The sequence below is a fragment of the Grus americana genome, chromosome 3 (genome assembly GCF_028858705.1).
Source record: "Grus americana isolate bGruAme1 chromosome 3, bGruAme1.mat, whole genome shotgun sequence".
NCBI lineage: Eukaryota > Metazoa > Chordata > Aves > Gruiformes > Gruidae > Grus > Grus americana.
Genome location: NC_072854.1, coordinates 116,417,463 through 116,432,360, shown reverse-complemented (window position 1 = coordinate 116,432,360; position 14,898 = coordinate 116,417,463). Strand labels below are relative to the sequence as shown.

Below are 14,898 nucleotides of genomic sequence, written 5' to 3'. Positions count from 1 at the left end.
TCTTCTCCGTAGAGTACCACCAGTAATTATTTACCATTGGTTCTTAACAGGAAGAGATTCAGCTGGGATGTAGTAAACAAGAAAACTGTACAGATTGTTCAATATAGCCTGGCTGGCTCTTGCCTGAGGCAAGGAGTGATTGGATCACATCTCCTGGATATTTCAATCACAGTTTTTATCACCAGGGAAAAGCACCTTATTAACCTGTACTTGGTCAGGTCCCTTCCATGTCCATATATGCAACGCTCTCAAGATCATACAAGTGCCCCTTCTAGTTCATGTTACCATGCTTCAAACCCCAAACTGCTGCGGGGTTAAACGACTAACAAGACCGAGACCTGGAGGGTTCATTAAGACTAACGACATCTTGAACTCTGCTACCTTCCTACCACAGATATTTTTTTTTTTTTTTTGCAACAGGGTAAGGGCTCCTTCTTCCCACGACAGAAACATCCAACTGTGGCAAAAAGATGGTCCTGAGGGCAACGCTGGTGATTTGCAAGGAAAATCGTCACTTGTTAAAAAAAAGGGGGGGAAAGACTCCACATGGATTATTTCATTGCTTTAAATAAACAATAAAACAACCCAAGAAAAAGGGTCAAGTTAAAACCATGGTATTTTTAAAGACATGTGCCCTACCACTGATACATTTTCTGGCATGTCTCACATCATCACCCCACTCCTGTGACTCCTCCACCGTCAATAGGAGTTGTGTGCATCAACCCGGGGAGTCCGAACACCAGGCAGACCGTATGTGAAAAGCACCATTTTTTCTGTTACGGCAGAGAACTGAAGTATGTAACTAGCACATACTGTAAAGGCATTCAAAATATGACAAAAAAAATTTGTTCAAATGCTTTCAATGTGCAGAAAACAAATGCTCTCTTCACTGACTGCTCTGTGGCAAACTTCTAATTCCATCCAGAAAATCCAGCATTCCCAGTCTGGGCTAACGACCATGCTACCAGACATGAGTTTATGTTTTTCATGCACATTTCATGTATTCCCACATGCTGTGTTGCTGCCAATAATTTATGACTGATCTGCACCCAGCCTGCCCTTCAGCATTTTATTTAATCTCTGCAACAGCGATTTACAATGACTCATCATTAATACAAAAATGTACATGTGTGTTAACAAGTTTGGAAGAATCTAAGGAGGAAGGCAAAATTTTTTGCAAGTCGTGGCTGAATGACTTATGAGCCCTCTGAAGAAAGGCGAAGCTAACCAGGAAGAAAACGTTAGCTCTTCCCTGCAGCAAACGATTTAGGCAAGAAGAGTTTCTTCTCCTGGATACCACCTTAGAAGAAAAAGGATTCAGGAAAAGGTTGGGAGAGGGTTGCCAATATCCCCAGGATTTGGGAGGGGATGCATAGCTCGTTGGTCACCCCATGGCTGGATGTTTCCTGAGGATGCACGTGTGCACGTGCAGCCTGCACGCTCAGCCACAGACTCACAGCCTCCTTGTTCCTGAGCACCTATTACAAGAAGTAGGGGCTGAATTACCGTATTTTCACATCTCTGCCCACCACATATGGATATCTGTTATTTAAAAAAGCCCTGAACGACTCTATAGTGTTAAATCTTCGTGGGGCTGGGGAGGGAAATTGTCTCAATAATTTATACAATTGTAACACCGCAGCAGAATTACCAAACTAGCTCAAGCAGAGGAAGCCTGCCCTACATCCACAAGACTTCAGTTATAATGTATTTTGACCTACTTTTTTTTTTTTTCTCCTTGCACATAAGGAACTTATAAAAACACATCTGACACAAAGCCAAAGCAAAAACTCCTCAAAACCAAGGCAAAATGGGTACTGAAAAACACCCTGAAAAGTCACTTGGGAGAACTTCCACCAGCTTTACTTCAAAGCATCCCATGTTCATCATCTCAAAAAATATCTTTGAGGGACCATCCTGAACTGACAGTTGCCCACGCCAAATCCTACGCTCCAGGACCCCTCTGACGCAGCACACGCTTGCTCCACCCCATCATTAAGTAAAACCCGTGACGAACATACACAGCTTCTCAACCAGCCAAAGCACCTATCGTTAAACTGAAGGACAACCATAAAAATTAGGGTATCGCCCGGATGAAGGTTGGAGGACGCAAAGCTGAAGCAAGTACTAATTCTTCCTGGCTGAGCCAAAATACCGCAGGTTACGTTTCCTTCTAACACATATTTTATGTTTAGTGCCTTTTATTCCTCCATTTTAAAGTAAGTATCTTGGAAGCATACTTCACATGCACTAAGTATTTGGTATTTTCCTTTATTCAGTGTCTTAAAGGGCTTCAAAAAATTGATCTCCCAGGGCTGCTGTGGGGTCACAGAAATTGATAACCCTTACAAGCTATGCTTATGTGAGCCTGCCTGCGTCTCCCAGATAGTGCACTTTGTAAATTAATCCTCCAAAGGCAAATATATTGTAAGTAGCTTGTTATCTCTAAAGTACTAAATTGAAGAATACATGGGATTATATTGACAGAAATTACATTTTCTGTAATGGGGTTTAATATATCTGAAATCTCTCCCATAGGCTCCTACTCTCTCTAAGAGAGGAGGGTTTGTTAATGTAGGTGCAATGGACATCAAGACCAAATTTATTCACTAAAATGGATTAGGCCATGTAATCAGAGCTTCAGTAATATTAATCTCTGACACTTATTGAACGGAAAAAAAATACTTTTGTCTGCAAACTGGCATTCCTCCCTCCCTTTTCCCCAGCAGGCTCGCCGTTTGCCTTGGCCATTTTCTGGGTATTACTTCAAAGAGGATAAGGTTTCCCACCATAAACACTAATCTAAAAATATTAGGACAATTAATTAGATACACTTAGTTTTACAAGGTATTAGATTGCAATACACTTCAAATATGACACTTGTTCTGGGATAGCGGAAGAAACCTGCATTTTTGATGGAGTAACAAAGGGTAATAAATCAAACTTTTTTTAAGGGTTCGCTGTTGTGTTTCTATACTTAAATCACAAGTAATTTTCACTGGTTGCCTTTACCACATCTCAGACAGTTAGCAACCCAAAATCACTGCAGAAACAGCACGGATCCCAATTTCCTTCAAACAAATCGCTACTACAACAGATCAGGGGCTCCAGCAACCCTTAGCTGGAATAAATAAATAAAATTGCTCCACACCGTACTTCAGCAGCAAAAAGCCAGGTTGTCCTCGAAGTTTATTCAAGCTTTCAAAACCTGGACTTTTTAAACAAACCAGTAAATAGATAGAAGGATGTCAGTCAAAAAGAAAAACCCCACTTAAGAGCATTAAAAAAAAGGATGACAGCAGCCCAAAATAACAATACGCTCTGCAGAAATGGGGGCCAATTGCCCCTTTTTTTCACCCAACATCTCAACCTCTTCCAAGACCAAAGTTCTCAAAACGGATGTGGCTTCCCATTGAAGAAGACACATCCTCAGCCAGAAGGAGGACTGGTACCCAAACGCGAATAACACTGAAATCTGCCCAAGAGATGGTAAAATAAATACGGCTTGTTTTCTGCGGTAGCAAACCTCCTAGTTCCCATAACTGAAACCACTCGCCTGGCTATATCCCTTTCGCATCGATAAACTGCTGGGGGGGGAGCAGACAAGGGCAAGGTGTGTCCTCAAAAATGCAAAGCGTTAGCCGGAGGGTGCCAGCGGCCGTATAGAAACACTGAGGAAAATTACTTACCAATTGTTCACTTGAAGTATAGTGAGCCCTGTGTCTTGTGCCAACTGCTTTTTCTGTTCTTCTGAAGGGTAAGGGTGCTATAAGACACCAAAATAAATATATACATTTAAAACAATGCTTTTTCGGCCTATTTTTTATTTTAAATTATATAAAAAAAAAAAACCAAAACAGAAGTGTGACATCTATTACTGAAAGGTGAAAATGCTGAGGTGTGTCACTCTTTTATAATTATTAATGGGCTACTACATCACTTAATTAATGGCAGTAAAAGACAAGCCAATTATAAAGATTAGTGAAGTGGAGAAATAAGTGCTTAGGATACTGGCAGTACCTTGATACTCAAGAAGGATATTTGTTGCATTAGCTGAAAGTTTTTGCACTTGTCTCGAATGACCGATTAGAGTCAAATCACAGATTTTTTTTCCCCTGTATTTCACAGAACAATAAAGAATGCGATAAAGCACTTCTCTCTAAAACTAAAACACGCTGATGTTTGCTGAGATAGTGAAGACAAATCTTGCCAGTGCCCCAAAATAATTTGCAAATAAGATCAGCATCCTGAACATAAACAAACGCCTGGGTTTTGAACACAGGCCAACGCAAGGTCAATGATCAGCACATTTTTGTCTGACATTAACATAGCTGTGCTGCACTAATCCTAAGAGACAGAAAATAAATACTGGTTTAATTGAAGATAATGTTAAAATTCAATCATAAGTTTCTTGCGAGAACTTGATTGCTTTCTCAGAAAATTTGCTTCTGCATGAATACAGATTGCTTAATAAATCAACAGCAAATACCACATCCGAGTTTGAAATTTAGAAATATCATTTCTGTCCTTTCCCTCCATGTAGAAATGCCACTGTCCCAAAAGAAAATGGCCAAATATTGCAAGCGTAAAAATTCCCAGGAAAAACCCTGGTCTGAGGATCTGGCTCGGCTCCTAACGTGGACACCCAAATCTCAGTAGGCATCGGATTCAGATCTGGTCTGCCCCAAGCTACTTAATAACATTTCATTAAGATGGTTTGACAAAATTGGTTAAACCTATCCCAACATCCCATTTAGCAGCTGGTTGTCACAAAGTATTTGCTGTTACACACACATCCCCTTTTTTTCCTCCCCGAAACATTCCCATATTCTTTGGATGTATTCTTTGGTGTAATATTACATGAGATGTAAACTGAAACCTTGTAAAGCATAAGAATTTAAAACCTCGTAAAATTCAGCAATCTTATTGGTATCGTAACTATTTAGCAGATTTTATATACTCTTGTAAACAGCATAATCTGATGTTACATGCCTGCATCACCTCACTTTACCAAGTAGTGATTTTTCTTGTAACTGCGGTAACTTCCCCTTGCCCAATGTGCCCATTTCAAAGCTATGACCATCAGCTCCAAAAGATAAGGTTTTTTTTCCAAAAAATGGCAGTGAACCCCCTATTCTTTTAAAAATTCTGCTTCTTGACAGTAAGCCCACAGATAACCTGCACGCCTGTAAACCACCCCCTGTATTTTCTGCATGTACGTGAAACAGCTCCAGAATTGCAATGTGGAGGACACAGGGAAAGGGATCTTACTTCTCTTTTACGAGCGCTTTGCATTTTACACATGAAAAAATACAACATGAATTTTATCGTCCGCCTTATATACATGTGCATCCACAACAAACAAGTCATACTTGACTTACGTCCATCTATCTGAACATAACATTTTGCTTCTCTTCAAAAACAAACCCTACAGAGTTGATTTGTAATGTTTTCATCTTTATAGCTTACTTCCCATTTCATTACTTTGCTATCAAGCGAAGACAAAATTATTCTTTTTTTTTCTTATTTCACTTTGCCACCTTACTTGTGATCTAATTTTAAGTAATTGAACAAACTGTGTCTAATTTCATGCAGCAAGCAATAATTACTAGACAGCCTCTAGCTATTGGAATTGAGAACTCTGTCTCCATTAAGCAATTTTCAATTGTTCTGGACTTTTTTTCCAAATAGACAAGACTGGATAAAATTAGCCATCAGAATAATACAGTCACTGTAAAAATAATTGCTTTAAAAGTCCCAACCCCCAAATTCCTCAAATTGTGGTATGTTTAAGGTCATCTGATTTAATTTTTTTTTCATAGCCCAGCACAGCATAAACTTTTAATTTCATGATAAATCTATAATTGCCATAATCACATGACAGCCAGGACTTCACGTAGCTAATCCCTCTTAGCTAAAGGTTCACAATGCGGCAGGGTTTTTAACTGTGATTCAGTGTGGTTTAAAATATCTTAAATGCTGGGCATCCTTATTATATAAGCTTTCTGTGGATCGTATGAGTTGTTCCTTTGTAGGCTAAAAAAAAATAAAATAAAATAAAAATGACTTGACAAAGAATCAGCATGCCACAGGCTACGTTGCTATAAAAACATTCAAAGCCTTGTTGCATTTCCACCCACAGGGCTAGGAAGGCCTGTGCTACAGGCAAAGGCAGACATCACTTTGCAACAGAGAGAAAGGGGGAAACCCTGAGAACTGCCATTTTATGAAGAAATAGGAAATTCAGTCGAAACCGTTGCTGTTGGTCTTTATTTCACCCGTGCGAGAACGGCAGGTGCCTTCCAAAAGCTTTCTAATGGTTCTTTAAAGGGATAAAGACACATGTACAGAGATCGGTGTATATATATTTGCATATACAGATATATTATATTTGTATGTAAATGTATAATATATATATAAAAATATATATTAAAAAATAAATATATGTATCTCTTAGTCAAGTGGTTTAGTTTTAGGTACTGCTGCTAGGAGCAGGGAATTGGACTTGATGATCCTTATGGGTGCCTTCCAACTTGAGATATTCTATGATTCTATGAAATATATAAATACATAAATATGTATGGAAGTATGTGTCTAAAAACACTGCACTGACTCCAGTCGGCAAGTCCACCTATCACTCTGGATCACTTCGGGATATCAAAGCAAATTGTACCACTGTTCAATAAACACTGACTTGAGACCTTTACTTTGTTGTGTACATTAGCTCCTACCATTATCTCTTAAAAGCTTAATTATTTGCAAACAATTGATCAAGATGGGAATTGGAGAAACGAGACGCCGGACCACCGGGAGAGCTGCAATGCATTAGGAGAGCAAACAGAATTACCTTTAGGTCTTATAATCAGAATTAACGATTGGGACCGTACACGGGGCAGCGCGAGAAGCTGTAACCCTCTTGCTGGAGTGTTTTCCATTTGATCTGCATTAACACCTCGAGTGAAAGCCATAAAATGGTGATTACAGATGGGAAGGCTGACCCTCCTTCCCAGAACCAGCCCAGCCTGTGTATACTGGAAGACTGCAGACAGGCTTTCTTGCCAAGGCCGGAGGAAAAGGGCAAATCCAAGGGGAAAAAAAAGTAGGAAGCAGGGAGGTTAAAAAAAAAAAAAAAAAAGGCGTTTGAAAGAATAAGGCTGACAACAGATAAGGACTCTGAATCTGGCTCTGGTATTTTCTGATCATGCCTGCTGCTGCTACAGCACTACAGAGCAGCATCCCCCAAATGGTATAAGACCGAGTGCTTTTCCCTTCCCATAAATCTAGCGCTGAAATGCGGATTGTTTGGCACCATTAATGTGTTTTTGAGGCTCTGTGGTATTACTTTTAATAATGACTTAGTACAGAAAGTGATTGCTTAATAACACCATCAAAGTCTGCATGCAAATGAAAATTATCCCTGGGGGATTTGCCCAGGGTAATATGAACAGTTAAGGAACATTTGAAAAGGTAAAAATAACTATGCAAAATATGAGTCAGAGCAGTCGTTTTAGCAGTAACAAAGAAATCAAAGTGACAGAGAGAAAAATGTAACTTTCCATCATATTCTCTCGTCACTGTTTTATGAATGGTATTTAGAGAGCAGCAGTCTTAATAAAGGCCCCTTTTTAATGCAGCTGAGATAATTTTTAGCAAAACAAACAATAAGAGGGGTTTTTTTTAACCACCTTTGACTACAGCCAGTGGGTAAAGTCTCCAGTAGATACAGATGGAAAGCGTCCAAGTTTGTCTCTTAATGATATCCCTTGTTCAAATGTACTCCTTTCCTCCCATTTTCCACCCCAGGCTGCACATGCTGGATGCCAGGACAGTGATAGACCTTATCTTATCTGTAACCCGCTATCAATAACATTCCCTCCCTCTCTGCCTTGCCTGCCGTAGCAGCGCATCGTAATGGTCACAGAAAAATATGAAAATAATCCTGCCCAGAGCTTACTGCTGAGATAACGGGAGGCAAAACCGCCCCTTCTCTCACCCCCCCCAAATTCCTAATTCCTCATGGCACCGAACCGCCTCAGTGCCAACACTGCCCACCAGCCCTGCCACAGCACAGCGGCAGAAGCAAACCCCAAGCAAAAGGTTGCACGTTACGTTATAAGGATGTTGTGGCAACCGTCCAGCGTCGCCCTTATCGCGGCAACGCCGTCGCTTGGCTGACCGTGCCGGGAGAACCATTTCGGAAGTCCTTTCATCCCCTTCCTCCAGTCCTCTGCCTCCTCCAGAGCTCTGCGTAACACACTGAGGCAAGATGACCTTGAGCTAAACTCCAGTAGGTGATGGAGAGAAACTACCCCTCCAAAATGTATGCCCTCAGGAGTGTCTATTAACTGCTTCCTAACCTCGAAATAAAAAGACCCCAACACTATGATTTTCTTGTCTCTGAATGGCAACCCAGCCTACACCTAATTCAGCAACCTGAATACAGGCCGAGATCCAGCCCTCCACAGACAAACTGCACATCGGTTTTATGCTGAACTCTGAATCCTGGCTTTACCCAAACTTGTCCAGGGTTAGCTAATGCAGCGGTGCAGTGATTTCAGTCTCTCCCCTTCCCCTGCCTCCTCCTGGTTTGCATTTGAACTGTTTACATTAGTGATCAAATTGATCTACGATAATTTTTTTTTTTTAATATCCAAAATGCTTTCCTATTGTCTCTCAGCTTTATGAATTAGTTTTACTGTTGCAGTGAATGCTTTTTTTGTCTCCTGACTGCACATTATCAAAGGGACACTTTGTGCCTGCCATTTGCATTACAAAAGCAGTGCATGGTGTAGTCTAAGAACAGAGCTTGAATTTATAGCAGTTGAGTCCTGGATCCTCACACATGCCGACCTCCGAAAGAATAACGGGGGTACCCGCATTCGCAAAGTAGCCAAAAAATGGTTGGATCACTGTCCATAAAGTCACAAGATTCCAACCCGCTTTCTTCATCAGCCACCGGCGTATTTAGAGGGAGTGAAAAAGAGAACGTGCTGAGTCCCCTTGCCGATTTTGCAGGCTGCGTGAATCGGCTTATAGACCATCCCTGCGACCTGCTTTATATGCAGGCGAGGCTGTAAAAAGTTGCCAAGTTGAGGTGAGCTGCTGGGGGGGGGAAGGAATCAACTCGGAAGCTGCAAACTCGATCCTGTTTATCCCACGGGACTGGCTTGCATGTCGGAGGAAATACTAAACACCGAGAAGGAAGTTGTTTTATTAGAAATGCATCTATGAGGCTGGGAAGAAAAAAAAGCCTGTGCAAAGTTTGCACAGTCTTTTCCTTGGCCGAGAGCATGAGTCAGCCTGATAATGCTGTTGAAGTGTGAGCTGGCTTTGGCATTTAAAACTCCTTGTTGCTTTTTCAGCGCAGCAAGAAAACGCAGTCCATATGACACGGTCATGCTGCAGACAAAGCCAGCCTTTTCCTCTTTCAAAAGAAAATATTTCCTCAACTTATTATAATAGTTTAATATCCCCGCGGTAAGATTTTTTGCATAGCATTACCATTAATAAATCCTGGTGCTGCCAGAGTTACTGAACTGCAAACTATGAATGCAATATCAACAGGCGTGCTCGGTCTCGTAAAGTTAAAAATGCATCAAAATATGGAAGGTGACAAGACACTGTATCCCTGTATCGCTACAGTGAGGCCATACGCTGCCGCTCGACTTCTGCATGAGCCAAATCCTCCGAGCCGGGGGTCTGAGACTCTGCCCATCGCTTCCCTTACAAAAGGTTTTGCAGGCTGCTTTGGCAATCCTGCCAAAAAATAAAAGGTGAGGAAAGGAGGCAGAATCTGACTCTCCTAAGGCAAACATAGGGTGTAAAATACAGAGCCAATACCCCAGAAGTTTTAACATCTGAACGTGTGTTCACAGCACAACCTGATCAAACAGGGGTTGGGTTGGTTTTACAGGCAGGGGGGTGGAAGACATGTTTTTATTTGCAGGGGCTTACGAGGGGGGCAAGAGGTACTGGCAACAGTGACACTTTTTAATGAAAAAGTTATGCCAGGGGAAAAAAATGTTCTGTGCTTCTCTTTTTTCCCATTTGCCCTTTTGTAAATAATTTTCTTGCAAGAGTTGTCTGTGAACAAGTTTTGGCACTCGCTAACATAAATATCCTTTCCAAGGCTGATGGAGAGACATGGTATGGCTTGGGATGCGCTGCCAATACTTCTCTGGTGGCCCCATCAAATTATTCATAATGCAAGCACTCATTAAGGAAAAAAAGTTCAGATCATCCCTTGCACAGGATATTACAGAAGTCAGAAAATGGAAAAACCTTTTAACTCATCTAATCCATCCCCTGGCTGCTACAGTATTATTCCTTCCATACCATATATTATTACCCACTGCCTTTTCCAGTTGAGCTTTAGCTAGTTCAAGCAATGGTGCTTCTGCTATTTCCTTTTGGAGACACTCTGATAGACCTCAGTGTTTGGAGCTTAGCCTGGCTCCCACCAGCTTTCACTTTAAGCCGAGTCTATGTAGACACTCCCACGCCATACCCGGGTAATTGAGCGGAGCTTTTCCCATGTTAAACATTCCTTTAGTGCCTCTATGTATGTGCACGTAGAAACACACACACAGTACTTGCACACACATGTTAACTTCTTTTGATACACTTAAGCAGTGGTACTTTTGCTCTAGCTTCAAGATTATTCGTGCTAATGTGACATGGGCGATGCACTTTCCCACCCTCTGCCCTGTTTTTCCTTTTTTTTTTTTTTCTCTCTTTCTCTCTCTAGCACAGACTAAAAATAACCAAGGACAGGGTAATTAAAAGAAAAAGTGCATCCAAAAGATCAGCAAAACTCTCTTCATGGCAGCACGTGGCCAAAAACAATGAAGTATTACATCCAAGGGACATCGAAGGAACTGAGGAAATGCATCATCTGACTTCCAACCGCATTAGAGCTAAAATTCACATCCTTGAAACCTGGCTTTTCAGTTAAGCTGGCATCTTTATCAGGCAGCTGCGGAAAGGCAGGAAGGTGAACCCCAGCCTCTCCTAGGTGAGTGGCTTTTGGAAAGGAGGAAAAAATATCCCTGTCCCCGGCACGCTAAAGGAAAATCCTGACTACCTGATAACTCCATAAAAGTGCTGCTGTTGTTTTTAGAGCCAGCCTAAGACAGATTAGCTCAGGTAAATATCTCCTAACCAGAAGCCTTTTCTCAGCAATAAGTCACTGTCCTTATCTACCTCAAATGACTTTCTAAACAGGTGGGCTCGGAAATAACTCCGCAATCGCTGGGAAACGCCAGCGCCGGTGGTTGTAATCCCACAGAGCTAAGCTGAAAGCTTTTATTTGTGCTTTCTGCTCTCTTTCTCAGGCTCCCTTCGGTACGTCAGGAGCTCCGTCTGTAACCAGGGGATAAAAACGCTCCCCTACACCTACCTCCCCTACCCTCCATCCCCGGGGGGATGGAGGGCTGCTGTATTCAGCCAGGTCCCTAATATCAACCGCCAGCTTTTGGAGGGAGCGGGAGCTTTAGGCAGGTTTCCTGGGGTGATAACACTTTTGGGAGCAGACACCAAGCAATTTGGGAAGCTTCCTGCCATAAGCTCAGCTACCTTTTCTCACGGAGGGACCAAAGAGAGTTCAAGGCAACCACCGCCTTGAGGTGCCAATCTCCAACGCCAAGACGAAGAGGGTTTACATTCGAACATCTTCTATTTAAAAAAAAAAAAACAAACCAACAAACCACCACCGAGGAAGGAAATGAAAAGATAAAGCTGCTATTTTGCAACGCCGCTTTGTTGGCATAGAAAGTCCTTGAACAGATGCCCCGTCCACCATTAAATATTCACAACGTATCCTTGTAAAAGAATAAAGCCCACTCAACTTATAAGCAAAACCACAATGTGTTCTTCATAAAAAAAAGATGCATTTAAAGATCTGGGAGGAAAAAAAAAAATGAGGAGGGAAAAGAAAAAAAACCCAAGCCAGTGAAACACCGCCATTCTCCGAAGAAACAGAGACTCTTGGAAGTAGCGCACATTCTCTGGCGTTAATTTTCCCACTTAAATTACAGTGATGCTGCAGCCTCATCTCATTAGAGATCATTGTCCCCAGTAGACAGTTGTGTTTATGGGGGATTCTTGCTGTTCCACACCTGCTGCTCAGGTTGCTACGTGATAAAGCCTGCATACAAACAGCAGTCTTGAGGTTGCTGGACTGCAACTGATGAGCCCAGGCTAATTCAGGGGTGATTATGTAGTTTACTGGACCACTAAACCTCTTTAAGCTTGTAATTACTGCCTATTTGAGTAAAGAACATTCAAAAGCAATTCACTGCATCATGCCTGCCACAGCTGGAAGCAGGCTGCCAGCAGTCTGCGGGGACATTAAAATCTACAGGGACAGGGATTCGAGCACAGCTCGTAGGCACTGACGGCGGCAGCCAAGTGTGTTCACATTCCAGCTCACCTTTTCTGACCAGGCGTACTATTAAAGGTGCAATGAAAACTATAGAAAAGCAATAAAGATGACAAATAATGGGATGTAATTGAAAGAACTGCATTTTAATGACTCTCCCCCTCTTCCCTCTCCCCTTATATTGGCTAAAAGAAAAAAAAAATTAAGCCTTTTTGTCATGACAAGGGAAGGGAAAGAAAAGGTCTTTTGCAAAAGAGAAAATGCGCTGCGCCAACGTGAGTGTTTCTCTTTTGGAAGTTGGGAGCTTTCCTTCGTATTTCAAAGTTTTAAAAAGAAAAAGTTTACTTGTAAAGTGAATGCAGAGTAAGTTTTATTACATATTTGGCAGCAATGGTGATGCAGAGGCATCTTTATCACTCAATCTTGATTAAATCCTCCTCACTGAACCTTCATGAAACCCTCCAAGAATATCTCCAGACCTCTCACCGCTGCTTCACTGGCAAGCACCGGGAAATGCCCCAAACCACTGCTCTGCAAAACAACTTCACCCCGCACAGCAACACAAAAGTCAAGGTACGGGTCCCTGCAATTGAGAAGAGGGGTTTTTTTAAATAATAAATAAACATCCCTTTGATTCTATTTGCCTTTTGAGTTTTGAACCACTTGAGTCCTTCTTTTCAAGTCTGCCCCTGCAGCTCTCAATGAGCAGGAAGTTATTAAAAAAGGCGCCTTGTTTTTTTGCATAATTAGCAGACTTTGGGAACGGGGTCTGGGGGAAGAAGAACAGATCAAATGGGACCTATGACACAGGCAGAATGGGTGAGTAAACGCAGGTCCGGAGAGGATTGGATTGCTCCGGCAAAAACGGAGGGAAGTTGCCAGCATCGCCATCGAGCCCCAACGCCGCGTTGGCTTCCCCGGGAGCTCCAAGGAGGTGGCAGTGCCTCCTGCCCGTGTGGCTCCGGTCAAAGAGCCGGGTCCTCGGAGCCCTCCCTTCCTCCAGCCACTCCACAATACCGTCTCCCTGCTATTATACTTCCATGTGTGAGGTCCGCATCGATGGGCCTAACGAGCTGCCCTATTAACTAACTGCATGAAATGTAGTTTAAAACCTCGCAGGACGTTTGGAGATCCAGAATTCATCAGTGTCGTTTCCCTGTCCTGTTAACAACTGCCGCAGCTGCCCGGGAGAATGGGGTGGGGGAAAAAGCAAAAATAAACAAGGAAAATAAAATAAACCATTGCCATCGATATAATTAACTTGGGACTGAAGGTAAATTTAAGAGATGGGGCCTCTTTCTCTCCTCATCTGGTAAATTGCCTTCTTTTAAAAAACACGGAGAACTCATCTGTAGTATTAATCTCACTAGAGAGAGGAAAGAGAAGAAAAAAACCCCATGCACATGTGAGCATTCCACTGTTAACAAACATCAGCTTTTAAAGGAGAATATAAAAGCATTCGGGAAGTTTATTCTTAAAAAGCATGTAAATTCCCAGCCACAACAATCCTCTAACTAACCCCATCCGAGCTCCAAAGAGCCACAGGCTTATATGTTATCCAGCCATCACTCTTATTAATATTCATTAGGCAGGTCTACTTGCATTTTCATAAGCTGCGAAGGTGGCAAAAGAAACAATCAGAATTCTTTAACACACAGGCATTATCAATTCAACATCTGCCAAAGAGGAGTGCATACACATCTGAGGTTGAAATTCAAATGCAATTTACCTGGGCTAGAGCTGGGCTTCACTTCCCAACACCCAGCAAGCTATTTCAGGCGGTCTCGTTTCATCCATCCCAGCTTTTACATCCCCGTAAGTTCACTCTCCATTATTTTTACCTTTAAAACGAGAGTCCCTCATAAATTACCTCCTTCGTTCCTTAGCTCTAATGAGTTCCCTTCTGCTAAAATAGCCCAAGTTCAGTAAGATCGCACATATGAATAATACAGCCAAGTTTTAACTTGGTAAACTTGACTAAGCAATTCTGCTTTCTGACTAGAGAATTCATTTATCTACACCCATTTAGCGTGTGAAATCCCTTTGACTGGCTTCAAGGTGCGGACCCGTGCAGAAATACAGATTTTCTGACCAAGCTGGGCTAAAATTTAACTCCAAGAGGTGAATTAAGAAGTCTCCAAAAGAAAACAACTGCTCTAATTAATTATTTACCCTACTTAGCAAAGAAAACCCAGCTGATAATGCTAATGAATTTAAGAATAAAATAGACATGCATTCCCAGGATGATATTTATATGCGCAAGGACGTGCACCAAAAAAAGTGCGATTTATATCTCCTGAGAGCCGGGAAAAAGCGCATCCCAATTCTCCCCCAAATCTCCAGATTCAACCCTAAATTAACACGCATTTGCCCACAAGTTCACTACCTATTGATTCCTGTCCTTATAAAAATCTTATTAAAAAGGTTTGGACGGTCTCCAGGATGTGACTCTTCCCTTTCAGCAACCTGGTTGAACCAAGAGGGCCCTCCCATAAAAAATAACCTTTTCCCCCTCCAAA

At 41.9% G+C, this 14,898-nt stretch overlaps 1 protein-coding gene across 7 annotated transcripts in view; it reads right to left on the bottom strand.

The window, feature by feature from the left end:
* The window catches only part of MEIS1 (Meis homeobox 1), a 211,796-nt gene that overhangs the window by 19,769 nt on the left and 177,129 nt on the right, over positions 1-14,898 (bottom strand). For all 7 annotated transcript variants that reach the window (XM_054820298.1, XM_054820299.1, XM_054820295.1 and 4 more), the window contains one exon: positions 3,690-3,766. In XM_054820298.1, the coding sequence (XP_054676273.1) occupies positions 3,690-3,766 (77 nt within the window). The remainder of the gene's footprint in view (positions 1-3,689; positions 3,767-14,898) is intronic.